The sequence below is a fragment of the Oenanthe melanoleuca genome, chromosome 25 (assembly GCF_029582105.1).
Source record: "Oenanthe melanoleuca isolate GR-GAL-2019-014 chromosome 25, OMel1.0, whole genome shotgun sequence".
Classification (NCBI taxonomy): domain Eukaryota; kingdom Metazoa; phylum Chordata; class Aves; order Passeriformes; family Muscicapidae; genus Oenanthe; species Oenanthe melanoleuca.
Window position 1 is genome coordinate 7274638 of NC_079358.1, and position 27607 is coordinate 7302244.

Genomic DNA, 27607 nt, shown 5'->3' on the forward strand with positions numbered 1-27607 from the left:
TTTCCCCCTCCCTTCTTCCAGGACACCCCCCCAGATCCTCAGTCGAGTTTCCGCGCCCCCAGTTTGGGGGGGCCCCGGGGACCCGCCCGGCGCTTGGCCTCGAGCTCCCGGCGCCGCTGCTGCTCCCGCTGCCGCCGGCCCGGGGGCGGCCCTGAGGGGGACACGGGGGTCGCTGAGGGGGGGCACGGGAAAAGGGGGTCGGGGGGATCGGGGGGATCGGGAAAGGGCGGTTTGGGGGGGGGATGAGGCCCTGAGGCGGTTTCAGGGGAGGGTCTCAGGGAAAGGGGGTTCAGGGGGATGGGGGGTAGCTGGGGATGCTCAGGAGGGATTGTGGGGGTGTTTAGGAGGGGTCTGGGGTCCCAAGGATACTGGGGAGGGAATCGGGGGGTCCAGGGAGGCTGAGGGGGGGGTCCCAGAGGGACATTGGGGGGGTCCTGAGGAGGGTCCCAAGGAGTTAATTGAGGGGTGGGGGGGGGGGCACCTCAGGTGGTCCGGGGGGGGTTTGGGGAGATCTCTGAGGAGTTGAGGGAGTCTGGGGGTGTCCAGGGTGGGTCTGGGGGTGCTGTGGGGTCCCAGGTGGGTCTGGGGGTGTCCAGGATGAGTCTGGGGGTGCTGTGGGGTCCCAGGTGGGTCTGGGGGTGTCCAGGGTGGGCCTGGGGGTGCTGTGGGGTCCCAGGTGGGTCCGGGGGTGTCCAGGGCGGGTCTGGGGGTTTTTGGGGGTCCCAGGTGGGTCCGGGGTGTTTTGGGGGGGGTCTGGGGGTTTTTGGGGGTCCCAGGTGGGTCTGGGGTGTTTTGGGGGGGGGTCTCACCGTGCTGCTGGCTGGGCAGGGCCTCCCAGGCATCCTCCGTGCCCCACTCGCCCCCCACCCCCCACCCCCCCTCATCCCCCCCCCCGGCTGGGGGAGGGGCGCTGGGGGGGGGCTCTGTGGGGGTGGGGTCGGCAGGTTTTGGGGTGGGGGTCCCCAATTCCTCCGGGCTGCTGGCGGGGGGGGGGCTCCGGGGCAGCTCCATGTCCTTGGTGGGGGGGGACACAGAGGTGAGGGGATGGGGAGGGGTCACACCGAACCCCCCAAAGTGCGACCCCCCCCCAGTAAAACTCACCTCCAGACTCCCCCAGTCATCGTCCCACCCATCGCCATCCTCGGGGGGCGGCTCCTCGGGGGGGGGCTCCACGGGGGGGGGCTCTGGGGGGGCAGAACGGGCGCTCGGGGGGGGTCCCCAATACCGGGGAGGGGGGGTCAGGAATTGGGGAGGGGGGCGTCACTCACCTTTCGTGGGGGCTGCAGGGGGTCCCTGCGGGGCGGAGGGGGGCTGTGGGGGGGCTGTCCCCCCCCCCTCGCCCCCCATCAGCCGCGCGGTCAGCGAGGTGACACCGGTGACAGCCCAGGACACGGCGGCCCCCAGACCCCCCGCGCCCCCCCCCCGGGGCGGCAGCAGCGCTGGGGGGGTCTGGGGGGGGAGGGGAGGGGTCACGGGGTGACCAAAACACCCCCGTGTGCCCCCCCCTCATTGTGTCACCCCCTCCCCAATTCTCTCAGGTTTTCATTTCTCTCCCCCCTCCCCAATTTTTTGCCCCCCCCCCGCAGTTTCTCACCCCCCTCCTGCGCCCCCCCGGCCTCGGCCGCCGCCTCCAGCTGCTCCAGGAAGCTGCGAATGGCCCGGAACGCCTGCGGGGACCCAGCGGTGAGAGACCCCTCCCCAAATTCCCTCCCCAAGCACCCTGACCCCCCCAGGTTCTCCAAGACCCCCCCTCGGTGGGAACCCAGCACTCTGACACCCCCCCCCTCAATAGATCTGGGACCCCAAATTTCTCCAGAAGCCCCACAGTGGGACCCCCCCCCCCATTTCATAGGGACCTGCAGCACCCAAACTCCCTCCCCAATTATTCCTGGGTCCCTTCTATCCCCTTGAGACCCCTCCCCAATTACTCTGGAACCTTCCCATTCCCCTGAGACCCCTCCCCAATTACTCTGGGACTATCCCCAGCATCCAAACCCCCTCCCCAATTATTCCTGGGTCCCTCCCCAGACCCCCTCCCCATTTCCTCTGGGTCCCTCCCATCCCTCTGAGACCCCTCCCCAATTACTCCTGGGTCCCTCCCCAGCACCCAGACCCCCTCCCCAATTACTCTGGGGCCCTCCCATCCCTGATACCCTCTCCCCATTTCTTCTGGGTCCCTCCCCAGCACCCAGAACCCCTCCCCAATTACTCTGGGACCCTCCGAGCCCCCTGAGACCCCTCCCCACTTCCTCTGTGTCCCTCCCATCCCCCCGAGACCCCTCCCCAGCCCTCAGACCCCTCCCCAAATTCCTCCAGGCCCCTCCCCGCCCTCACCTGCTGCCGCACATCGGGGTGGGGGTCCACGGTGAGGGCGCAGAGGGGGGGCAGGACCCTCCCCGCCACCTCGGAGGGCGAGTAGCAGCCGTGGGTGGCCGCGAAGGCGGCGACGGCCGCGGCCCGGGCCGGGGGAAACGGGTCCCGGGTGGCGCGGGCCAGGGCGGGGGCCAGAACCCGCCGGCGGGTCTGGGGACAGTCAGGGGACAGAGAGGGGACAGGGACGGTCAGGGGACAGAGAGGGGACAGTCAGGGGACAATGAGGGGGACAGGGACAATCAAGGGTACAGGGGAGAGTGAAGGGGACAGGGGACAGGGACAGTCAGGGGACAGAGAGCGGGGAGACAGGGGACGGGGACAGTCAGGGGACAGGGACAGACGGGGACAGTAAGGGGGGCAGGGTACAGTCAGGGAACAGGGAGGGGACTGGGGACAGTGAGAGGGGAGACAGGGGACAGAGAGGGGACTGGGGACAGTGAGTGGGGAGATGGGAGAGGGGACAGTCAGGGGACAGGGACAGGGGAGACAGGGGACAGGGACAGTTAGGGGGGACAGGGGACAGTCAGGGGACTGAGAGAGGAGACAGGGGACAGTCGGGGACAGTCAGGGGACAGGGGATAGTGAGGGGGACAGGGGACAGTGAGAGGGACAGGGAGAGGACACAGAGAAGGGGACAGTGAGGGGGAACAGGGGACAGTCAGGGGACAGGGGATAGAGAGGGAACAGTGAAGGGGACAAGGGACAGTGAGAGGGACAGGGAAGAGTGAGGAGGGACAGTGAAGGGACAGGGGACAGAGAGGGGGGCAGGGGACAGTGACAGGGGACAGTGAGGGGAACAGTGATGGGGACAGGGGACAGTCAGGGGGGACAGGGTACTTCGGTGGCCCAAGGCAGGGTAGGGGGCTCTGGGGGGGTCACAGAGTGAAAGGGGGGGCACAGGGGAAAATGGGTGCTGGGCCAGTGTAGGGGGTTTTGGGGGGGTTAAGGGTTCACCTGGGGGGGCAGGTGGGGGGCCAGGCACAGTGTGGGTGTTATGGGGGGTTCAGGGGTGTTATGGGGGGGGGTCTCAGTCTCACCTGGGGGGGCAGGTGGGGGGCCAGGCACAGCAGGGGAGTTCAGGGGGGGTTTAGGGGTGTTATGGGGGGGGTCTCAGCTCACCTGGGGGGGCAGGTGTGGCGCCAGCCGCCCCAGGCACAGCAGAGGGGCTATGGGGGGGCTATGGGGGGTCTCGGGGGGGTCTCAGCTCACCTGGGGGGGCAGGTGTGGCGCCAGCCGCCCCAGGCACAGCGTGGCGTTGCAGCGCAGGGGTCCCAGCGCGTCCCCCCCCTGCACCCGCAGCAGCAGCCGCGGCAGCTCCGCCCCCCTGCGCCCCTCCCCCAGCTTGGGCGCCAGCAGCACCATGGACTGGGGGAGGGGGGGGACACAAAGTGGGGGGGGTCAGGGGGCACCCCCGGATGGGATTTTGGGTGTGTCCCACCCAATCCAACCCACCTGGGGGTGCCCAGGAGCCTGGGGGAGTCCCGCCCATTTTGGGGTGTTTTATAAGGTTATTGAGGGAGGGGGCTTCAGGTGATTGAAGAGTCCCACCCATTTTGGGGAGGGGGTCCCCATTCCATTCCCACACCCATTTAGGGAATACCCAGGTGATTGGGGAGGGGTCCCAGGTGGGTTTGGGGGTCAATATTTGAGTTTTGGAAAAGTCTCCAGGTGGTTTTGAGGGATCCCCAGGTAACTTCTGGGGGGACTCTGAGTGATTTAGGGGATTCTCAGGTGGTTTTGTGGGTCCTGGGTAATTTTTGGGGGGTTCCCCGGTGATTTTGGGGATCCTGGATGATTTTTGGGGTTTCTCAGGTGATCTGTGGACCCTGGATGATTTTTTGGGGGTTCCCAGGTGATTTAGGGGTTCCCAGGTTATTTTGGGGTTCCCAGATGATTTCTGGGGGGTTTCCAGATGATTTTGGGGGGTTCCCAGGTGATTTCTGGGGTGTTCCCAGGTGATTTTGGGGTGTTCCCAGGTTATTTTGGGGTGTTCCCAGGTGATTTAGGGGTTCCCAGGTGATTTCTGGGGTGTTCCCAGGTGATTTTGGGGTTCCCAGGTGATTTTGGGGTGTTCCCAGGTGATTTCTGGGGGGTTCCCAGGTGATTTTGGGGGGTTCCCAGGTTATTTTGGGGTTCCCAGGTGATTTCTGGGGGTGTTCCCAGGTGATTTGGGGATCCTGGGTGATTTTTGGGGTGTTTCCAGATGATTTTGGGGTTCCCAGGTGATTTTGAGAAGTTCCCAGGTTATTTTGGGGTTCCCAGGTGATTTTTGGGGTGTTCCCAGGTGATTTCTGGGGGGTTTCCAGGTGATTTTGGGGTGTTCCCAGGTGATTTCTGGGGGGTTCCCAGGTGATTTTGGGAGGTTCCCAGGTGATTTTGGGGTTCCCAGGTGATTTCTGGGGGGTTCCCAGGTGATTTTGGGGGGTTCCCAGGTGATTTCTGGGGGGGTTCCCGGGTGATTTTGGGGATCTTGGATGATTTCTGGGGGGGTTCCCAGGTGATTTGGGGATCCTGGATGATTTTTGGGAGGTTCCCAGGTGATTTTGGGATTCCCTGGTGATTTTTGGGGTGTTCCCAGGTGATTTTGGGGTTCCCAGGTGATTTTGGGGGGTTCCCAGGTGATTTGGGGCCCACCTTGACCGTCTGCTCACGGATGGCCGGGTTGGAGTCGAGGAACCCGTGAGCGACGTGGGGGAAGATCTGGGAATCCACCGTGGCCTCGGGCAGGAACTCGATGAACTCCTCCAGCTGGGGGGAGGGGAGGGGGGGCTGTGAGACCCCTGAACACCCCCAGGGACCCCCCAAAACCTCAGATCACCCCCCATGGACCACCCCAAACCTCCTCTGACCCCATGGACGCCTCCCAGCCCCCCTAAACCTCATGGACCCCTCCCAGCACCATCCCCCCATTTCTCCCATTTTCTACCAGTCCTGAATGGTCCCAGTCCCTCCCAGTTCCATCCCAGTCCCTCCCAGTTCCATCCCAGTCCCTCCCAGTGCCATCCCAGTCCCCTCCACTCCCTCCCAGTCCTATGCCAACCCCCTCCCAGTGCTCCCAGTCCATCACAGTCCCTTCCCAGTGCTCCCAATGCCATCCCAGCTGCCTCCCAGTGCCATCCCAGTCCCCTCCAGTCCCTCCCAGTGCCATCCCAGTCCCTCCCAGTGCTCCCAGTCCCTCTTAGTGCCATCCTAGCCCCCCTCCCAATGCTCCCAGTTGCCATTCTAGCCCCCTCCCGTGCCATCCTAGTGCCATCCCAGTGCTCCCAGTCCCTCCCAGCCCCCTCCCAGTCCATACTGGGAGCTCCCAGTCCCTCCCAGTGCCATCCCAGTCCCCTCCACTCCCTCCCAGTGCTCCCAGTCCCTCCTAGCCCCATCCCAGCCCCCTCCTAGTGCTCCCAGTGCCATCCCAGTGCCATCCCAGTCCCTCCCAGTGCTCCCAGTCCCTCCTAGTGCCATCCTAGCCCCCTCCCAGTGCTACCAGTGCCATCCCAGCCCCCTCCCAGTCCCTCCCAGTGCTTCCAGTCTCACCCCAGTCCCCTCCCAGTGCCATCCCAGTCCCTCCCAGTGCCATCCCAGTGCTCCCAATGCCATCCCAGTCCCTCCCAGCCCTCTCCCAGTGCTCCCAGTCCCTCCCAGTGCCATCTCAGTCCCTCCCAGTGCCATCCCAGTGCTCCCAGTGCTCCCAGTCACCAGCTGCAGCAGCCGCAGGCGCAGGCCCCGCTCCGGGGAGGAGAAGAGCCGGACGAGGACGGGGACGATTCTCTCCTGGTACTCAGGGGGGTCCAGGACCTTGGCAACCTGGGGGGGCAGGGGGCGCCTGGGGGTCACTGGGGGGTCCCACCTGCAGCAGGGGGGCAGGGAGCTTGTGGGTGGGATTTTTGGGGGTCAGGAATCTTTTAGGGGGGATTTTGGGGGTCCCACCTGCAGCAGGGGGGCAGGGAGCTTGTGGGTGGGATTTTTGGGGGTCAGGAATCTTTTAGGGGGGATTTTGGGGGTCCCACCTGCAGCAGGGGGGCAGGGAGCTTGTGGGTGGGATTTGGGAGGTCAGGATGATTATTTGGGTTATTTTTTGGGGTCCCACCTGCAGCAGGGGGGCAGGGAGCTTGTGGGTGGGATTTTGATGATCAGGAATGTTTCAGGGATATTTTGGGGGTCCCACCTGCAGCAGGGAGGGCAGGGAGCTTGTGGGTGGGATTTTTGGGGGTCAGGATGATTATTGGGGTTATTTTTGGGGTCCCACCTGAAGCAGGAGTGGTTTTAGGGGGATTTTGGGGCTCAGGAAGGTTTTAAGGTGTATTTTGGGAGTTAGGGAGGTTGTGAGTGGAATTTTTGGGGTCAGGGAGGTTTTAGGGTGTATTTTGATGATCAGGAATGTTTCAGGGATATTTTGGGGTCCCACCTGCAGCAGGGGGGCAGGGAGCTTGTGGGTGGGATTTTTGGGGGTCAGGATGGTTATGGGTGTATTTTTGGGGTCCCACCTGCAGCAGGGGGGCAGGGCAGTTTTAGGGTGTATTTTGATCATCAGGAATGTTTCAGGGCTGTGTTTTTGGGGTCCCACCTGCAGCAGGGGGGGCAGGGAGGCTATGGATGGGATTTTGGGGGTCAGGAATGTTTCAGGGCTGTGTTTTTGGGGTCCCACCTGCAGCAGGGGGGGCAGGGAAGCTATGGATGGGATTTTGAGGATCAGGATGATTATTGGGGTTATTTTTGGGGTCCCACCTGCAGCAGGGGGGGGCAGCGCCCCCGCGTCGGCGCTGCCCAGCTCCAGCGCCTGCAGCAGCCGCGGCAGCAGCTTGTGGCGGCGGAACGGCCCCGGCAGCGCCTCCAGCAGCGCCGGCAGCTCCTGCAGGAACGCCCGGCGCTCCGACGGATCCCGAACCTGCCGGGACACCGCGGGTCAGGGGCAGCGGGAGGGGAACAGCGATGGGGAGGGAAACAGGGAATGGAAACAGGGATGGGGTGGGATGGAAACAGGGATGGGAGGGAAACAGGGATGGGGAGGGAATGGAAACAGGGATGGGGAGGGAAAGAGGGATGGGGTGGGAAACGGATGGGATGGAAACGGGGATGGAGATGGAAACAGGGATGGGGAGGGAAACAGGGATGGGGAGGGAAACAGGGATGGGGAGGGAAACAGGGATGGGGATGGAAAGGGGGATGGGGAGGGAAACAGGGATGGGGAGGGAAACGGGGATGGGATGGAAACAGGGATGGGATGGAAACAGGGATGGGGTGGGAAGGGAAACAGGGATGGGGAGGGAAACAGGGATGGGATGGAAAGAGGGATGGGGAGGGAATGGAAAGAGGGATGGGGAGGGAAAGAGGGATGGGATGGGAGATGGAAACAGGGATGGGAATGGAAACAGGGATGGGATGGAAACACGGAATGGAAACAGGGATGGGATGGAAACACGGATGGGTGGGAATGGAAACAGGGATGGGATGGAAACAGGGATGGGGAGGGATGGGATGGAAACAGGGATGGGGAGGGAAACAGGGATGGGATGGAAACAGGGATGGGATGGAAAGATGGGATGGGGAGGGAAACAGGGAGGGGGTGGGAATGGAAACAGGGATGGGAAGGAAACAGGGATGGGGAATGGAAACAGGGAGGGATGGGGGGGAAACAGGGAGAGGGTGGGAATGGAAACAGGGATAGGGAGGGAAACAGGGATGGGATGGAAACAGGGATGGGATGGAAACAGGGATGGGGAGGGAAACAGGGATGGGGTGGGAAGGGAAACAGGGATGGGGTGGGAAACGGGGATGGAATGGAAACAGGGATGGGGTGGGAATGGAAACAGGGATGGGGATGGAAACAGGGATGGGGATGGAAACAGGGATGGGGATGAGAATGAGGATGAAGGAACAGGGATGGGGATGGAAATGGAAACAGGGAGAGGGTGGGAATGGAAACAGGGATGGGGTGGGAATGGAAACGGAGAGGGTGGGAATGGAAACAGGGATGGGGATGAGGCTGAAGGAACAGGATGGGGATGGAAATGGAAACAGGGATGAGGATGAGGATAAAAGAACAAGAACAGACATGGGAGTGCGACAAGGATGAAGATCAAAGAACAGATATCAGGAGACAGCAATAGAGGTGAGGATGATGATGATGGGCACGAGGAACAGCAACAAACACAAAGATGAGGGAACAGAGATGAAGATGAGGGTGAAGACAAGGATGGGGATAAAAGAACAGGAATGAACACGGGGATGAGGATGGTGGGACAGGGATAAAAGAACAGGAATGAACACGGGGATGAGGATGGTGGGACAGGGATAAAAGAACAGGAATGAACACAGGGATGAGGATGGTGGGACAGGGATAAAAGAACAGGAATGAACACAGGGATGAGGATGGTGGGACAGGGATAAAAGAACAGGAATAACACAGGGATGAGGATGGTGGGACAGGGATAAAAGAACAGGAATGAACACGGGGATGAGGATGGTGGGACAGGGATAAAAGAACAGGAATGAACACAGGGATGAGGATGGTGGGACAGGGATAAAAGAACAGGAATGAACATGGGGACAGGGCTGAGGCTGAGGCCAGACCTGGAAGTGCTCGAGGAAGAGCCCGGTGCGCACCAGGGCACAGGCCAGGAAGGCTCCCGGGCGCTGCAGCCGCTCCAGCAGCGGCCCCGGGCCCGGCCGAGCGCCCGGATCCGCCGCCACCAGCTCCGAGAAGGAAGGGATCAGCCCGGGGGGCATCTGGGGGGACAGGGGCACGGGTCAGGGGCACCCCAAGGATGGGGGGACACGGGTCAGGGGGACCCCAAGGATGGGGGGACAGGGATATGGGTCAGGGGGACCCCAAGGATGGGGGGACAGGGGGATCCCAAGGATGGGGGGACACGGGTCAGGGGGACCCCAAGGGCTGGGGGCATTCTGGGGGGACATGGGTCAGGGACAGCCCAAAAGCTGAGGGGATTCTGGGGGTATACAGGTCAGGGACACCCCTGAGTCTGGGGCAGTTTTGGGGGGTAAGCAAGAATTTGATGGATCCATAAATTTGAGAGGAGTCAGACTGGGGGGATCCCGGATGTTTGGGGGTGCCCTGGACTTTGGGGAGGATCCCGGATGTTTGGGGGTGCACCAGGATTTTGGAGGGGGGGGTCCCGGCTGTTTGGGGGTGCCCAGGATTTTGGGGGGGGGGGGGGTCCTGACCTTGCCGAAGCTGCGCAGAGCCCCCGGCCGGGGGAGGGGTCCGTTGAAGACCTCCCAGATGAGGCAGCCCAGGCGCCACATGTCCCCTGCCCTGGGGGGTGTGACAGTGGGGAGGGGGCACGGGGGACACCCCCACGGTCCCTGAGCCCCCCCAGTGCCACCCCCCCCTTTGGGGGACACCCCCACGGTCCCTGAGCCCCCCCAGTGCCATCCCCCCCCCATTTCTACATCCCCCCCCAACTCACCAGGGGTCCCCCTTCCCTCGGGAGGGGTCGCTGAGCTCGGGGGGGTCCTGGGGCCGGGGGGGGTCACTGTGGGGGCGGCTGGGGGTCCCCTCACTGGTGGGAGCCACCCGCTCGAGCCCCCCCAGTTTCCACTCTCCCCCAGGATCCACGAAAACGGCGTCGAGTCCCAGCGCGTGGTGAACCAGCCCCGAGACCCCCAGGAACGCCAGCGCCGTCTGGGGGGGGCAAAAATCCCCCCGGTATTGGTGACCCCCCCGCACAAAGGGTGCCAAAAACCTCCCAGAACCCCCCCCAGATCCTGGAGAGCCCCCCCCAAAATTCCGGGGATCCCCCCCCAACCCACCTGGGCCCCCTCCCAGATTTTGAAGTCCCACCCAGCACCCCCTGATTGCAGGGCTCAGGGACCCCCCCTCAGATTGTCCCCAAATGCCAGAGCCCCCCAAATCCCCCCTCACCAGCAGCCGCTGCAGCCCCCAGACCCCAAATCCCCCCAAATCCCCCCTCACCAGCAGCCGCTGCAGCCCCCAGACCCCAAATCCCCCCAAATCCCCCCTCACCAGCAGCCGCTGCAGCCCCCAGACCCCAAATCCCCCCCAAATCCCCCCTCACCAGCAGCCGCTGCAGCCCCCAGACCCCAAATCCCCCCCAAATCCCCCCTCACCAGCAGCCTCTGCAGCCCCCAGACCCCAAATCCCCCCTCACCAGCAGCCGCTGCAGCCCCCAGACCCCAAATCCCCCCTCACCAGCAGCCGCTGCAGCCCCCAGACCCCAAATCCCCCCAAATTCCCCCTCACCAGCAGCCGCTACAGCCCCCAGACCCTCCCAGACCCCCAAATTCCCCCTCACCAGCAGCCGCTGCAGCCCCCAGACCCCAAATCCCCCCCAAATCCCCCCTCACCAGCAGCCTCTGCAGCCCCCAGACCCCAAATCCCCCCTCACCAGCAGCCGCTGCAGCCCCCAGACCCCAAATCCCCCCTCACCAGCAGCCGCTGCAGCCCCCAGACCCCAAATCCCCCCAAATCCCCCCTCACCAGCAGCCGCTGCAGCCCCCAGACCCTCCCAGACCCCCAAATCCCCCCTCACCAGCAGCCGCTGCAGCCCCCAGACCCTCCCAGACCCCCAAATCCCCCCTCACCAGCAGCCTCTGCAGCCCCCAGACCCCAAATCCCCCCAAATCCCCCCTCACCAGCAGCCGCTGCAGCCCCCAGGCCACCTCCTGCTCGCCCGCGTCCCCGCTCGGCGGGTGCAGCCGCAGGTGCCGCCGCAGGGGGGTCACGGCCTCTGTCACCAGGTACAGGCACTGCTCGGTCTGGGGGGGACACTCGGGGTCACCCCGGGGACCCCCAGCACCCCTCGTGTCCCCTCACTGTCCGCGTCATTCCTGTTCTGTGTCCCTGTCCCCACGATGTCCCCAGTGTCCCCTCATTCTCACAATGTCCCCACGATGTCCCCCTGTCCCCGTCATTCTCACAATGTCCCCACGATGTCCCCCTGTCCCCGTCATTCTCACAATGTCCCCCTGTCCCCCCCAGTGTCCCCCCGGTGCCGTCACCTCCAGGCTGTCCAGGTAGCCCAGGATGTTGGGGTGTCGGAGGCTGCGGAGCCGCTTCAGCCCCGCCCGGGCCAGGGCGGTGGCAGCGGGGTCGCCCCCCGGGCTCAGGGTGTGAGCGAACACGGACACCGGAGCGCCATCGGCCTGGGGACACGGGGACAGTCAGGGGACAGCGCGGTGATGGCACGGGGGGAAACGGGGAGACGAGGGGACAAATGGAGATGTGGGGACAGCGGTGACGTGGGGATGGTGACATCTGGGACCTGGCGATGGGGGACACGCGGGGACATCTGGTGACGTGGGGACAGGTGACAGCGAGACCCGGGGGCACAAAGGGATGAGGACACCGGGGGTTGGGGGGACTCGGGGCAGGGGATGGCGGGGCCGTGGCCATGCGGGGACACCGAGGGGACACACGAAGGGACACGGGACCCCCCTCCCACAACGCCCCCACCTTGCGGCGCCCCCGCAGCAGCCGCCAGAGCGGAGCCGGTGCCGCGGGATCCGGGAGCGGCTCTGCGTCGGGATCCGCATCGGGCGGGCCCAGCTCGAACGGGAAATCCCGCACCGGGTCCCGGGAGAAGAGCCACATGGCGGGGCCGGGCCCGGGGGTCTCGGGGGTCCGAGGGGTCCCGGGGCCGCAGCCGCAGCGGGCCCGCAGGAAGCGGCGGCGGCGCCGGGCGGGAGGATCCGGTGACGGACCGGTGGGCGGGGCCACCGGGAGCCAATGAGGAACCGGGGGCGGGGTCAGGATCAGCCAGTGAGGGGCGGGGATGAGGCATGGGAGGGGCGGGGGGCGGGGCCCGTGACAGCCAATAAGAGCTCGGAGGGGCTGAAGGAACCAATGAGGGATCAAGAACGGGGAAGGGGCGGGGCTGAAAAGGGGCGAGGCCAAAAGCACCGTGAGGGGCGGGGCTTGTAAAGGACACGCGGCAGGAAGAGGCGGTGACGTCACCAAGCACACCCATCCCGCGCTGCTGTGACGTCAGTATGCGCAGGCGATGACGTCATATGCAACAAGGTCACCCCCCGCCACCCACAGCCCCAATGACGACACAAGGCTGGCCAGGACTCAGCAGTTTATTGGTCACTGGGGGTCCCGGTTGCGATAGGGGGACCTGTCACGGTAACGGGGATTCGCAGCGACACAGGGCCCACCACGGTCCCGTGGAGCAACACAGGGGCCCTGTCACGATACAGGAGCACTGTCACGATACAGGAGCACTGTCACGACAGGGGATCCCGTCTCCTCTTCACAGCGATCCAGGGTCCTGTGGTGATACGGAGTCCTTGCAGAACATGAGTTCCTGTTGCGACAAACCGTCCCTGTCGTGATATGGGGCAACCCCTGTCCTGGTATCGTGAGTCATCCTGTCTGGGGCTCTGGGAAAATGAGGGGCAGGGGGATCCCTGTCACAATAAGGAGTCCCTGTCATGATATGAGAGGCCCTATTGCCAAAGGGAGTCCCTGTCACGACATGGAATCAGCCCCTCCTTGCACCATGAGCCCCCCAAAGCCACGAGAATAAATTGGGGGTGGTTTCCTATTATGACAATGAGTCCTTATCACAATAGGGGGGCTTCTATCACGATATGAAGTCCCTGTCGGGATATGTGGGTCACTCTTTTGTCTGGATGTGAATTCCTTAAGTCAAGGAGGAGAAACAGGGGGGTCTCTACCACGATATGGGGCTCCCTGTCGTGATGGGGGGGGGGTCTCTGTCGCGATAGGGCCCAGGCCAGCAGCAGTGGCACCGCGGGGGGTCGAACCCCGCCCCGGGGGGTCCCGGGGGTGCCACCACCAGCGCCTTTTGCTTTTTTTTTTGGCCTTTTTGGGTCCAAGGAGGAGAAAAAGCAAAACCTGAGAAAACGGTGAAAAGTTTTCTCAGGAAAAGAAAAAACCTCCCGAAACGGGGAAAAAAAAAAAAAAAAAAGAATAAAAAACCTCCCCAAAACGGGTCCGGCCCCGCCCCACACGATTTGGGGCAAAAAGGGGGGATTTGGGGCCGGAGCTCACCTGGAACCAGGTGGTTTGGGGGGTTTGGGGCCCGGCGCAATTCGGGCGGAGAAACGGAAATTTTGGGTCCGAGCCACGACCCAGGCGCAAAACAGACTCAGAAACGGAGATTCGGGGCCACGGGCGCGTCCCGGTCGCAAAACGGGGCAGGAAAAAAGGGACTTGGGGCGCAAAATGGGCTCAGATTTGGGGATTTGGGGTTAATCCCGCGGCCCCGGCGCAGAACGGGTCAGAAATGAGGATTTGGGGCCGGCGCTGAACAGGCTCACAAAGGGTTAAACGCGCGGCCCCGGCGCTGAACGGGCTCACAAAGGGTTAAACGCGCGCCCCCGGCGCTGAACGGGCTCACAAAGGGTTAAACGCGCGCCCCCGGCACGGGGATTTTGGGGTTAATCGCGCGCCCCCCTCGCGGATCTCGGGGTCGGCGCGTTCCCGGGGCCCCGCCGGTACTTACTCCGCTCGCTCACCTTTTCCTGCCTCTTATTTTGGGGGGAATTTTCTACGTTTTAAGCCTTTTTGGTTTTGGTTATTTTTTTTTTTTGGAGCAAATTGTCCGTTTTGGGGCGAATCGAGGCGGTTTTGGCACTGTCACTGTGGGGAGGGCAGAGAGACAACACCCAACCCTCCATCCCCCAAAAACCTGCTCCTCCATCCCTCCAATTTGGGGGAAAATCTGCGGGAAACGGTTCAAAAGCTCCTCCCCCTCCCCAGGCACCACGCCAAGGCGCTGACTAAGCACTTTTTTTGGGGTGAAAAAGCTGTTTTTTCATTTAAATTCCCAGCTTGGGGGCGGGCCCTGCCAGCAGCGCATTCTGAAGCAATTTTAGCAATTTTGGGGGGGGGGAAAACAGCCAAACCCAAAGCTCCCCCTCCCCTTCCATCCCTGGAACGGCCCATTTTGGGGTGAAAGCGGCACAAATACCAATTTCTGGCTCCCTACTGTTCCTGCAGACCCTGATTTGGGGTTTTTTTGCCCCAGTCTGGCTCTCGGAGGCTCCTCTGGCGGGGGCAGGGCCGGCGGGGGCTGCAAAAAACACCCACGAGACCCCCCCCACACACACACCCTGTCAGCACAACCCGGTTTTTGGGGGGAAAAGCGGCCGAATCGGTCAAACCGCCCGATGGTCGCGGTTTTCCGCCGGTTTTGGGGGGATTTGGGGTCGGGAGGTGCCCGCATGCCACGTCCGGGGGGGGTCCCCACGCTCCCCCCGCCTCCCGACGCCCCAAACCGGCCGGAATCGCCCCAAAACCGCCGCCCCTCCCCCCCCCTCCCCGCGCGGGTCCCGGGGGGAGGCTCAGGATGGGGGAGGGGCGCACCCGGTACCTGCCAGCGACGATTTTTTGGGGGGTTTTGCCTCAAATTCGAGGCTCCCCCCCCCCTCTCGCTCGCTCCTACACTTACTCGTTTTGGGGACAAAAGTCTAAATTTAACCATTCCTGCTGCTGGTTTCGGAGAAAAAACCTGAAAACATGATTATTGTCCCCTCCCCCCGCGCCTGCTCCAGCCCCTCCCTCCGCGGGGATTTTTGGGGGGTTTTACTTCTTTTTCCTAAGGAAAGCTCGCGGAGCCTCATTCCTGCTCTTCCAGCTTCACTTTGGGGCAAAAAAACTTCTTTTTGGTGCTTCTGACTCCTCTCACTTGCGGCTGTGGAAAGGGCGGAAAAAAACCCAAAACCGCCCCCTCCCCACCAAAAACCGACCTCCCCAAAAAAATGAAATGAAATCAACTCTTACTTCTCTGCACACACCAAATCTGGGGGTTTTCTCCTCAAATCCCTGCCGGAATCTCCTGAGCGCGTTTTGAGTGCAGACTGGCTTTTTTTGGTTAAATCCTCCTGTTTGGTTTTTTTTTTCCCTTTCCTCGGCTTTTTCTCACCGGATTTTTTTTTTTGCCATTTTTCCCTGCGTTTTGCTGCTGCTTCCCTGAGGGGGAAAAACACTCGAGACACCCCCTCCCTCTTTCCCCACCCCCCCTCACAAAAAAATACAAAACATTTCTTTGATCATTTCTCTCCCTTTTTTTTTTTTTTTTTTTTTTTTTGTCACCGACCCCTCCCGCGCGACGCCTTTGGGATAAAAACAAAAGATTTCGGACACTTACTGAGCGGCGCCGGCGGGAGCGGCGGAGCCGGAGGGCGCTGGAGGAATTTGGGGGGTTTTCCCCAATTCTGGGGAGTTTAATAGAAAAAAGGGGGAAGGGGAAAGGGGCGACGGCGGCGGCGCCTGAAACGACAAAACCCCAAAACCCCCCAAATCCCCCCAAAATTCCCAAACCCCCGGGGGGGGTGGGGCCTCACCCGGCCGCTGCCTCCGGCTCCGTTTGGGGCATTTTCCTCAAATTCCTCAATTTTCCCAGCTCCGGGACCCAAATCGGGATTTTTCTTCCTTTTTCTCCCTTTATCCTTCTTTTTTTCATTATTTTTCTCTTCTATTTTCTCCTCTAAAATCCTCTTTGATTTTCTCCCTTTTTTTCTCTCTTCTATTCTCTTCTATTTTTTCTCTCTTCTCATTTTTTCCCTGTTTTCTTTCACTTCAATCTTCTTAAATTTTCAGCACTTGGGTTTTTCTTTTTTTCTCTAATTTTCTATTTTCTTTTTTCTAGCTTCATTTTTTCCAATTGTAATTTTTCCAATTGCATTTTTTCTATTTATTTTCAGTCTATTTTCATTTTTTCTATTATTTTTCTATATTCTTCTATTTTCTATTTGTTCTATTTCCATTTTTTCTAATTTCTTCTATTTTCTCCAATTTTGTATTTTTACTCTAGTTTCTTCTATTTTCCAATTTTCTTCTCTTTTTTTTTCTATTTTTCTTTTTTCCATTTTTTTCTATGCTTTTTCAATTTTCTTTTTTCCAATTTCTATTTTTCAGATTTTTTTTTTCTATTTTCTTTTTTCTATTTTTTTTCTAATCTTTTTTTTTTTCTGATTTTCTTCTATTTTCTCTTTTTTTTTCTCTATTTTCTGTCTTTTTTTTTCGTTTTCTCTCTTCTCTCTGCTCCTTCCCTGCCCAACTGCCGCCATTTTACCAAAAAGTCCTTTATCCCCCCAGATGGGGTCACTGCGAAGAAAAACTTTCCTCTCCCTGCCGACTCCATCTTCACTCTTCATTTTTCCTGCTCTTTCCTCAAAATTGGCTCCTCTCAATCCATCCTGAGCCTGAAAATGCCGCATTTCACCCCAAACCGGCCGCCCCATCTGCGCTGCCCGGCCCGGCCCCACTTGGGGACAAAACTACATTTTTTTAAGCTTTAAGAGCTTTTTAAAAATTAAATTTAAGAGCTTTTTTTTTCAGCAGAAAACAGCGTATCAAGCGCGTTTTCTTTTTTTTCAATTAAAGCAGCTTAAAAAGCTCTTTTCAAATTCAAACCGCCCCAGATCGCTCCGGCTTTTACATCAAATTATATTTTTTAAGAATTTAAGAGCTGCGAGAGCTGCGTTTTCTCCCAGAAATCGGCTTTGAAAGCAGCGATTTCTTAAAAACCAGCATCAGAAGCTTCCGTTTAAATCAAACCCAGCTTTAAGAGCTTTTTTTAAGGTTATAATTAATTTTTTTCAATTAGAAGTGCCCCGGCTCGCCCCGGCTTTTTCCATTAGTGGAATCGCCGCAATTTGAGGATTTTTATTAAAATCAAGCAGCTTTAAGAGCTCAGTTTTCCTTAAAGGAAACAGCTTTTGTCTCTATTTTTAAATAAAGACTTAGGAGCCGCTTTTATGAAATAAAGCAGCCTTAGGAGCTCTTGCTATGAAATATCGCAGCTTTAAGAGCTTTCCGTAGGCAGTAAAGCCATTATTGGAGCTCTCGATAGAAAATAAAGCCATTTTAGGAGCTTTTTTTGGATAAAATCGAGCAGCTTTAGGAGCTTTGTGCTCAGGATCGAGCGGTTTTGAGCCAAATTCGGGCGGGATCGGGGCTGGGTCTCGGCCGGGCGCAGCTGCCGCGGGGCCCTGATTTATAAAGGGCCCAGCGCCGCCCCCGCGGGGGCGACAAAATAGTCCCAAAAAATACCAAAAAAGGGCAGAACACCCCAAAAATCCACAGCCCCTAGTGTGAAAAACCCTCTTGTGTCATTATTTCCCTTTTTTTACCTTTTTCTTGGATTTTTTTCCCTCACAAACCGCGCCCCCCCTCCCCCGACCGCGGGCCTTTGCTGCACCACGCGGTCCGGCACGAAAATGGTTAAATTTAGCAGATTTTTCGTTCGGTTTGGCCAATTCTGCCCTAAAATCCTTCGCCTCGACCTTCCCGGGTGGTTTTAGAGCTTTTTTTTTTTGGTTTTTTATTCATTCATTTTACTGCCGGTTTTGCTTTTGCTGCGTCACGGGGCTGGGCCGCAGCCGCTCACGGAGCGTGAGGGGATAAAAAGTTCTTGAGGGGACACAGACCCCAAACCCCCCAATTTTCACCGATTTTTATTCCCTAAACATCCCAAACTACCCTTTTTAAAACCCTTTTTTCACCCTGGTCCAGCACAGCCCAAAAGCATCACTTTAATTCCTTTTTTTTTACAGAAAAACACCAAAATATCAGCACTTCCCATTTCAGGCCGTGCCGAGTCATGGAAGTCTCTGTTTCAAATCAGGGGAATAAAATCCAAATATTTTGAGGCATTTTGAGGCTTTTCTTTATTTTTTTCCCCACATTTTGAGGCGTTTCCGGGCAGGAAATGACGCCCCAAAAACTACTGGTAAAGAGGAGACAACCCCCCTTAAACCCTTTAATTATCATTCATTAAAGCTGCTCTAAAGCTAATTAAAGCTGCTGACAAAGCCAGGGAGGCATTTTGGGGGTGTGGGAGGAGCTGTTCCGACATTTTTTGGGGCGTTTCCTGCAGGAGAAACAATTTCCTTATTGTTATTAATTTTTTTCTGTACTATTCCACCATTAAAACGCTCGAATGGAATTTTCCCTCCCGCCCTCCCCCCCCATTTCAGGTGCTGGAAAAGGCCTCCCATAAAAATATCCTGAATTTAGGGAAGATTTATCTCAATGATAATTTTTACAGTAATAATTCACCTTTAACAGACGCTTTAAGCCCTAATTTAAAATTTTTAATTCATTTTAGCAACTCTAACATGGCCAAAGTTCAAGTTTTCTGCATGAAATTACCCCAAAAGCTGCTTTTTCACATGGGCTGGCCCTGGAGGGGGTTTGAAAAGCATTTTCCATGAAAAAGGTGAATCAGGTTTTCACCAAAAATCTGAGTTTTATCAGGGAAAAAAAAAAAAGGGGGGGGGGGATTAACTTCAATAATTCGGCAGCAATATTTAGTCCATTGTTAAATGTTTTTAACCACATTTCAGCTTCATTTAATTTTCTCACTTCTCATATGCCTAAAATTCATTTATTTGAATAGAAATGCCTCCAAAAGCTGCTTTTTCCTCAAGAGCTGAGCCTGGAGAGGCCATTTTAAAGTATTTTCTTCTGGAAAGATCCTCTTCACCAAATCCTGGGCGTTTCTTGGGAAAAAAATGGAATAAAAATAGAACAAAAATAAGGTTGTTTTTTTTTTTTTTTTTTTTTTTTTTTTTAACTAGGATAGCACTAAAACTTCTGTAGAGCCTCAACAGCACTTGAAGGTCAGTTTAAGCCATTTTTGGGGCACAGGACACAAATTTTGCTCTCAAAAATCATCACTAAGCCGAACCCTGCAGATTTTCAGCTTTTTTTTTAAACCCAAATGGTCCCTTTTTAATCCAAACCAGAGGCTGCCCCTCCACTCCCCCCACGCTCCTTTCTCAGTGAGTTTTTGAGGCAAAACCACCTCAATTCTTCACTCTAAATCCACCGTTTCCTTGAGGATTTCCAGCTTTTTAAAAACGGAGCCTTTTTAGCGGCTTTTCACACAAAAATTACCTCAGGAAAAGGGGCCCATGCAGGAGAGACTTCCCCGCGTCCCCTCCTCCGTGGGGCCCCATTGAAACTTGTGCTAAAAGGGCACAGACCCCCTCCCCCCGCTCGTTCCCCTCCCCCACAACTCCGATTTTTATTCTACCCCTCCCCCACGCCCATTTACAGGCAAAAAAAAAAAAAAAAATTCGGGGGCGGGAGCGGCCGCGGAGGGATCCGGCGGAGGGATCCGCGGAAGGAGCCGCAGTGAAGTGACCGCGGTCACGTGGCCGGCGGAGGGACCCGAGCGCGGAGGAACCCGAGCGCGGAAGGATCCGAGGGTGACGCATCTGTGGGCGTGGCCTCACTGAGACCACGCCCCTCCTGCTGCATGAATGACGCGTTATGGGCGGGGCCGCGCTGAGACCCCGCCCCATCCTGAGCTCGAATGACGCATTATGGGCGGGGCCTCGCTGAGACCCCGCCCCTCCCTGCACTCGGGTGCCGCATTGTGGGCGTGGCCTCACGAAGACCCCGCCCCTCCTGCGCTTTGCCGCAGTCGCCGCGGGGGCGGCGCCGGGGGCGGGAGTGCGGCCCCATCGCTGCGTCCCCCCCGAATTGGGCCCGCAAACCGCCGAGTCACCTCCGCCGCGTCCGGACAGACTGTACGCTTAAAAAACCCAACCTTTTGTCCTTGGTTTTACCTCAGAGTTGCTTCGGGAAAATCTCCATATGACCGATTTTCCTGAGAAAATGTCCGGTTTCTCTCATTGGTTTTACCTCACCAATGTCTCATTTCCCTCTGAGATGTCTGGTTTGTCTCAAAAATACTCGATTTCCCTCAAGAAGTGTCCGATTTGCCTCAGAAATATCCAGTTTGCCTCGAAAATGTCTTATTTGCCTAATCAGTGTCTTACCTCCCTAAGAAATGTTCGATTTTTATAAAAAATGCTTCATTTCTCTCAGGAAGGTCCCGATTTCCCTCAGAAATGCCAAATTTTACCTCAGAAATTTCTCACTTCCCTCAGAAAAATCTCATTTTATTCAGCCATAACCCACTACCCCCCCTAAAATGGCGCCTGCCCTCAGGAGGCGGGGAGGGGAGCGCGTCCTTCACGATTTCCCTCAGGAAACATTTATTCCAAAACATTTCTTTATCCCATCAAATATTTATACTTTCTCCCATTTTTAGTTTGTAAATATTTGGTTTCAGAGCAGTTTCTCCGTTTTCTTTAAGCCCCGGTAACACCGACCTCTCCCACCGCACCGGTTCTCCCTTAAAAAAATCCTTAAATTTCTAAAAAGCACCTTAAGAAAATGAAGTTGTTCGGGTTTTGCCGCAGAGTGGAGGCGTGTGAGGTTTAAATGGTAATTAAAAAAAAAAAAAAAAAAAAAAAAAAAAAAAAAAAAAAAAAAAAAAGTGATATTTTGGTTGAACGCAGCTGTGCTGGGTGGTAAAAGGGGGAGAAATGAGATTAAATAATGAAAAAGGGGGATTTGGGGTGGGTTTGTGAAGGTCCCCAATGGACAATGAGCTGTGCCCCGAAATCAGGATTTGCCTCAAAATTGGTGGAATTTATCCCAAAGATCTCGTTAGTGCTAATGAGGGGGACTCCCCAAAACAGAGAACCCCGATATGTGTGACACGTGTGACATGTGTGACCAAAATCGGTCCCAATCCCCCCAAAATCGGCCCCAAACACCCCAAAAATTGGCCCCAAACCCCCCAGAATCGGCCCCAAACCCCCAAGAATCGACCCCAAACCTCCCAAAATCGGCCCCAACCCCCCCAGAATCGGCCCCAAACCCCCCAAAATCGGCCCCATCGCCCCCAAAATTGGTCCCAAACCCCCAAAATCGGCCCCAAACCCCCCAAAATCGGCCCCATCGCCCCCAAAATTGGTCCCAAACCCCCAAAATCGGCCCCAAACCCCCCAAAATCGGCCCAAACCCCCCCAAAATCGGCCCAAAACACCCCAAAATCGGCCCCAAACCCCCCAAAATCGGCCCCATCGCCCCCAAAATTGGTCCCAAACCCCCAAAATCGGCCCCAAACCCCCCAAAATCGGCCCAAACCCCCCCAAAATCGGCCCAAAACACCCCAAAATCGGCCCCAAACCCCCCAAAATCGGCCCCAAACCCCCCAAAATTGGCCCCAAACTGCCGTGGCTTGTCCCAAACCCCCCCGAATGGACCCCAAGCTGCCTGGAATAGACCCCAAACCCCCCAGAACTGGCCCCAAAATGTCCCAGCTCCACCGAAAGTGGCCCCACACCCCCAGGAGCTGGCTGGAAAATGCCCTGCATGATCCAAAACCGGCCCCAAATATCCCAAACTAGCTCAAAACTGCTGTGAATTAACCCCAAACGCCCCAAAGAAGCTGCAAACCACCCTGGATCAGCTTTGATCTGCCCCAAATCACCCTGAATCATCCCCAAACTGCCTCAAACTGCTCTGGTTTATCCTCAAATCGACCCCGATTTGCCCCAATTTTTTTTTTTTTTTTTTTTTTTTTTTTTTTGCTAAATAATAGTTAAAAATTTGAAGTTCAATTATATGTTATGCTTTTCTTGCTTTTAGTAGTACAGATTTGTCAATTAGCCAACCTAAAGTAAGTGTTTAAGTAATTTTAGTTAATGTATTTAGTTTAAATACCCTTTGTCTGTTCAACACAACCCCAGAAAAACTCTTTTTCACTTGTTGGAGTTATATTGTTAATGTAAATCTGTGCGTGCTTTGCCATGATAATCATTTGTTCCTGAATGATTCAGGTAAGTTTTGCTTTGATAACCGGGTGAAAGGAGCAGGGCTGGCCAAGACCCTCCTGAAATTATTATTTTTTTTTGCCCCAAACCTTTCCCCAAAAGGTCCCAAATTCCACCAAACCCCGCCCGGGGGGCAGTGCAGTTTATTGGGGGGTACAAAGAGAGGGAGGTCTCGGGGGCTCCCCGTGTGAACTGGGAGGGGTTTGGGGGGGCTCAGCCCTGCTCGGGCCCGGCCCCCCCCGAGCCCCCCGCCACGGGGCCGTAGGAGCCGCCCCCAGACCCGCCCCGGCTGAAGAAGGACGCGGAGCGCCGGGGGGGCTTCACCCGCCGCAGCTCCTGCCCTGCAGGGGACAGAGGGGGGACGCTGAGGGCAGGAGGCACCTCGGGGTGCCCTGAGCCACCCCTGGGTGTCCCCGTCCCCATCCCCGGGCTCTGCCATGTGCCGCCGTATCCCCTCCTCGTCATTGTCCCCCCGCCATGTCCCTGTGACTGCCCCCCTTGTCCCCTGGAAGCTCCTGCGTCCCCCTCCCCCACCTCACGTCCCCCATGTCCCCAAGTCCCCAGTGTCCCGATATCCTGAATGTCCCCTCTGTGCCCAGTGTCCCCGATATCCCGGATGTCCCCGCTGTCCCCGATATCCTGAATGTCCCCTCTGTGCCCAGTGTCCCCGATATCCCGGATGCTCCCACTGTCGCCCCCATGTCCCAGATGTCCCGCTGTCCCTCGTGCCCCGTGTCCCCGATATCCCGCTGTCCCCCATGTCCCCGATGTCCCGGTGTCCCCAATGTCCCCGCTATCCTCGATATCCCCTCTGTCCTCGCTATCCCCGATGTCCCCCATGTCCCCGCTATCCCGGATGTCCCCGTGTCCCCGCTGTCGCCTGTCGCACCCTCCCGCACGTAGTCGATGGTCGCGAGGCGCTGCAGGCGGGGCTCGGTCACGCTCTTCTGCCGCCGCAAGGGGGCGCCGCGCGCGCGGCCCGGCTCGGGGGGCGGGGCCGCGGCTGCAGCAGCGGCGGGGGGCGGGGCTTGTTCCTCGGGGGGCGGGGCTTGTTCCTCGGGGGGCGGGGCCGCCCCGCCCAGCTCGATGCAGCACTCGATGAGGGCGCTCATCAGCTCCGCCTGGGGGCGCTGTCAGCGCGGGACCCCCAAAAACACCCCCGGGACCCCCCCAGAGATCCCCAAAACACCCCAGAGATCCCGCCAGAGACACCTCCAGGGACCCCCCCAGAGAGCCCCAAAACACCCCCAGAGACACCCCCAGGGACCCCCCTAGGGACCCCAAAACACCCCAGAGACCCGCCAGGGACCCCCCCCCCCAGAGACACCCCTAGGGACCCCCAAAACACCAACCCAGGACCCCCCTTGGGACCCCAAAACACCCCAGGGACCCCTCCAAGGGACATGCCCAGAAAACCTCAAAACACCCCAGGGACCTCCATCCCCAAAGACCCCCAAAACACTCCCAGGAACCCCACTAGGGACCCCAAAACACCACCCAGGAATCCCCAAACCAACACCCCGACACCCACTCAGTGTCCCCACCCAGGGACCCCCAAACCGATCCCCCCAGGACTCCCAAACTGACCCCCATGGACCTGTGGGGACCCCAGGCTGACCACAAGGACCCCCCCAAGTGTTCCCAAACTACCCCCTCACTGACCCCCAAGTGTCCCCCGCAGCCCCCCAGGTGACCCCAAAACATCCCAGGCGCCCTCAACGCCCCCAAATGCCCCCCCAAGTGCCCCCTGCTGCCCCCCCTCCGCACCTGGGGGGAGAACACCCGCAGCAGTCGGTTCACGGGGGCTCCCTCGTGGTCCCCATCGAACTCGAGCCAGAGCTGGGGGGGCTCTGAGGGGTCCCCCTCCTGCCCCGCGGGGTCCCCGTCCTGCCCCACGGCCCCCACCAGCTCCCAGCACAGCTCGGGGTACGTCAGGGACAGCAGCACGTGCTGGGGGGGCACGGGGGGGTCACCCAGAGTGCCCCCCGACCCCCTGACCCCCATCCTGCCCCCCCGACCCCCCAATACCTTCTGGCGGGGGTCGATGATGGTGACCCCCTCCAGCCCCACGGCGACGCTGACGGGGCGCAGCCCCCCCCGGCCCAGCAGCCCCCCCGACGGTCGCTCAATGGCTCCCGGGAAGAAGGCGCACCTGGAGGGGGTGGGACACACCTGGGTCACCCCCAAATTTAAATGCAGTGTGGGGTGACTTGGGGGGAATCCCTCAGAACAAAGGAATTTGGGGGTCTAGAGGGAATCCTGGGGTCTGGGGGAGTCTGTGGGGCTCAGATACTGGGGGGTCCCTGGGGGGCAGTGTGGGTGCACGGGGGGTTTTTGGGGTTCCCTGATGATCTGGAGGGGTCCCCGTCAGTCTGGGGGTTTTGGGTGGTGCCTGGAGGGGTCCCTGGGGTCATTGTGAGGTTACCTGAGGGTCTGGGGGCGTCAGTGGGGGCGTCCCATGGGGGGTGCCCATGGGGGTCTCTAACCGGGGAGTGTCCCATTAGGGGTGTCCCATTGGGGGTGCCCATGGGGGTCTCTAACCGGGGGTGTCCCATTGGGGGTGCCCATGGGGGTCTCTAACCGGAGAATGTTCCATTGGGGGTCTGTAACCGGGGGTGTCCCATTTGGGGTCTCTAACCGGGGGATGTTCCATTGGGGGTCTCTAACCGGGGGGTGCCCATGGGGGTCTCTAACCAGAGGATGTTCCATTGGGGGTCTCTAACCGGGGGGTGCCCTTTAGGGGTCTCTAACCGGAGGATGTTCCATTGGGGGTCTGTAACCGGGGGTGTCCCATTTGGGGTCTCTAACCGGGGGATGTTCCATTGGGGGTCTCTAACCGGGGGGTGCCCATGGGGGTCTCTAACCAGAGGATGTTCCATTGGGGGTCTCTAACCGGGGGGTGCCCTTTAGGGGTCTCTAACCGGAGGATGTTCCATTGGGGGTCTCTAACCGGGGGGTGCCCATGGGGGTCTCTAACCGGTGTCCCCCCCCTCACCCGTAGCCGGGCAGGGCGTGGCAGCGCCGCAGGAAGTCCCGGTACAATCCGGCAGGGGGCGCCTCGGGGCCCGGCGCACGCGCAAAGGCCTCGAGCAGCCGCTGGGAGGGGCCCGGCTCGCGCGAGCGCCGGAACAGCGCCCCCCAGCGGGCCGGAGGACCCGGCGGCAGCAGCTCCCCCAGCAGCGGCCTAGGGGGGGAGGGGGACACCGGGGGGGTCAGCGGGGTCACACGGGGGGTCGGGAGGGGCACGGGGGGCACATGCGGGTCGGGGGGTGGGGGGGGTCCCATGGGGTGGGGCGGGGGGAGGGGTTCCTGTGGGTGTGTCCCACGGGTGGGGGTCCCACGTGTGGCTCCCAGGTGGAGGGGGGCGGTCCCGTGGGTGAGTCCCAGGTGTAGGGGTCCCAAGGCCGTGTCCCAGGGATGGCTCCCAGGTGTGGAGGTCCCGTGGGTGAGTCCCAGGTGTGGGGGTCGCGGGGGATGCCCCGGTGGGGTCCCACAGGGATGGGGTCCCGCGGGCGGGGGTCCCGCGGGCGGGGTCCGGCCGGTGCTGACCGCAGGCTGAGCTCCGTGTGCCGGCCGGGCTCGAACGGCCCCAGGCGCAGGCGGCAGCTGAGCCCCCCCAGCTCGGCCGCCTCGGGGGGGTCCACGGGGTAGCGACCCCCCCTCAGCTGCTCCCGCGCCTCCTCATAGAGCAACCGCAGCAGCTCCTCCTCCTGCAGCTGCGACCCACAGAGACCCCCGGGTCACACAGAGAGACCCCCGAGCCAGCCCAGAGCCCACCCCACACCCCCCGTGCCGCCCCTCACCTCCAGCTCGCGGTTCTTCGGGAAGAACACGTTCCTGCGCAGCTGCAGACACGGCTCATCTGGGGGGGCAGGGGGTCAGCGGGGCCGGGGGACCCTGGAGGGGACCCCCCCGAGCCCCCCAGCCCTCACCTTGGGCGATGGCCGCGGGCGAGCCGAGGCTGAAGCGCAGCAGCAGCTCCGGCCAGTGCCGCACCAGGCGCAGGGGTCGGTGCCGCGGCTTCAGCTGCACCTCTGGGGGGGACACGGGGCTGGCACCCACTCGGGGACCCCCAGCGACCCACGGGGATCCCCCCCCACCCACCATGGGCACCACCCACAGGGGCTCACGGACCCCCCGCACCCCGTTCTCCAGGGGATCCTCCAATGTTGCCGCCGCACCGAGCAGCTCCGGCCACAACCGAACTGTGACTCCATGTCCCCGTGTCCCCGTGTCCCCGTGTTCCCATTTCCCCTCTATGTCCCCATGTCCCCCCATGTCCCCCATTTCACCCCATGCCCATGTCCTGCCATGTCTGTGTCCCGCAGTGTCCCCCCCGTCCCCTCTCCAAGCAGCTCCGACTCCAACCACAGAGCTGTCACCCCACCATGTCCGTGTCCCCCACAATGCCCCCTCCATGTCCCCCGTCCCCCAGTATCCCCCTAATGTCCTATTGTCTCCCCTCACCGAGCAGCTCCGACCCCAACCCCGCGCCATGCCCACACCCCCCTGTCCCCCCCTGTCCCCCCAATGTCTCCATGTCCACCTGTCCCCCAATGTCCCCCAGTCCCCCCAGTGTCCTCCTGTCCCCCTCATCGAGCAGCTCTGACCCCAACCAACAGCCATGCCCACGCCCCCGTGTCCCCCCGTGTCTCCCCAATGTCCCCATGTCCCCCAGTATCCCCCTGTCCCCCCCAGTATCCCCCTGTCCCCCCCAGTATCCCCCTGTCCCCCTCAGTGTCCCCCTGTCCCCCAAGGTCCCCCTGTCCCCCCAATGTCCCCCTGCCCCCCAGTGTCCCCCTGTCCCCCCAATGTCCCCCAGTGTCCCCAATGTCCCCGTGTCCCCCAGTGTCCCCCTGTCCCCCTCACCGAGCAGCTCCGACCCCAGCCACAGCGCCAGCGCGTCCCCCGCGGCGGGCGGGAGGCGCAGCGCCCCCTGCAGGCGGCGCAGCAGCTCCGCGGCCGTGGGGCCCGGGGGCGGCTCCAGCGGCAGCGGCAGCGCCGACCCGTCCGGCAGGTACAGCAGGGCTGGGGGACACGGGGGAGGGGGCTCTGAGACCCCCCGGGACCCCCAGGCATCCCCCGAGACCCCCATAACCCCCCCCAAACTGACACACCCCAACACACACAGCGCCGACCCATCAGGTACAGCAGGGCTGGGGGACACGGGGGCGTGTGAGACCCCCACCCGAGGAACCCCAAACCCTCTCGGGACCCCCAAACCTCCGCCGGGACCCCCATCCCCGCCCCCCACCACTGACACACCCCCGGGACACACCCAGGGACACACCCAAAGAACCCACGGGGGTCCCACGGCCACGCCCTCCCCAAGACCACCCCCCCCCAAGGGTCCCACGCCCCTCCATGAGTCTCACGGCCCCCAAAGCGCCCCACGACCCCCCACCCACGGGGGTCCCGCGGCCACGCCCACACCGGGACTCACGGCCCCGCCCCCTCCCGTGGCCCCGCCCCCTCACCGGCAGCGCCCGGCGGGGCGGACGCGCCTTCCCCCTCCCCCTCCCCCTCCCCGTCCATGAGCGGGGTCACGGAGGGGTCACCGTGGGGTCACCGCGGGGTCACGGCTCCGCGCGCTCCTCGCGCCGTTCCCGCGCGCGGGGCGGAAGCGCCACGGGTGGGCGGAGGGGGCGTG

General features: G+C 60.1%; 2 protein-coding genes across 3 annotated transcripts; both read right to left on the reverse strand.

Moving 5' to 3' along the window:
- SCYL1 (SCY1 like pseudokinase 1) lies at nt 1-12038 on the reverse strand. Its single transcript, XM_056510431.1, is given in 17 exon segments — nt 1-151; nt 810-1014; nt 1102-1204; nt 1265-1439; nt 1595-1667; nt 2335-2523; nt 3583-3738; nt 5008-5121; nt 6064-6171; nt 7093-7107; nt 7109-7252; nt 8938-9093; nt 9550-9640; nt 9795-10009; nt 10981-11103; nt 11347-11490; nt 11801-12038. Coding segments are annotated over 17 exon segments (2262 nt in total). The 5' UTR covers nt 11939-12038; the 3' UTR covers nt 1-38.
- Nucleotides 5984-27607, reverse strand: FRMD8 (FERM domain containing 8). Of its 2 annotated transcripts, XM_056510226.1 has the most exons (11): nt 27435-27607; nt 26827-26985; nt 25890-25991; nt 25761-25819; nt 25507-25673; nt 24953-25141; nt 23986-24109; nt 23725-23907; nt 22847-23078; nt 22143-22298; nt 5984-5998 (listed from the first exon to the last, which is right to left on the reverse strand). In XM_056510226.1, the coding sequence occupies exons 1-10, from the start codon at nt 27490-27492 to the stop codon at nt 22171-22173; spliced, it is 1401 nt and encodes a 466-aa protein (XP_056366201.1). In that variant the 5' UTR covers nt 27493-27607; the 3' UTR covers nt 5984-5998; nt 22143-22170. The 2 variants fall into 2 exon arrangements, with proteins under 2 accessions (XP_056366201.1, XP_056366200.1); XM_056510225.1 differs by lacking the exon at nt 5984-5998 and having other exon boundaries at nt 22048-22298.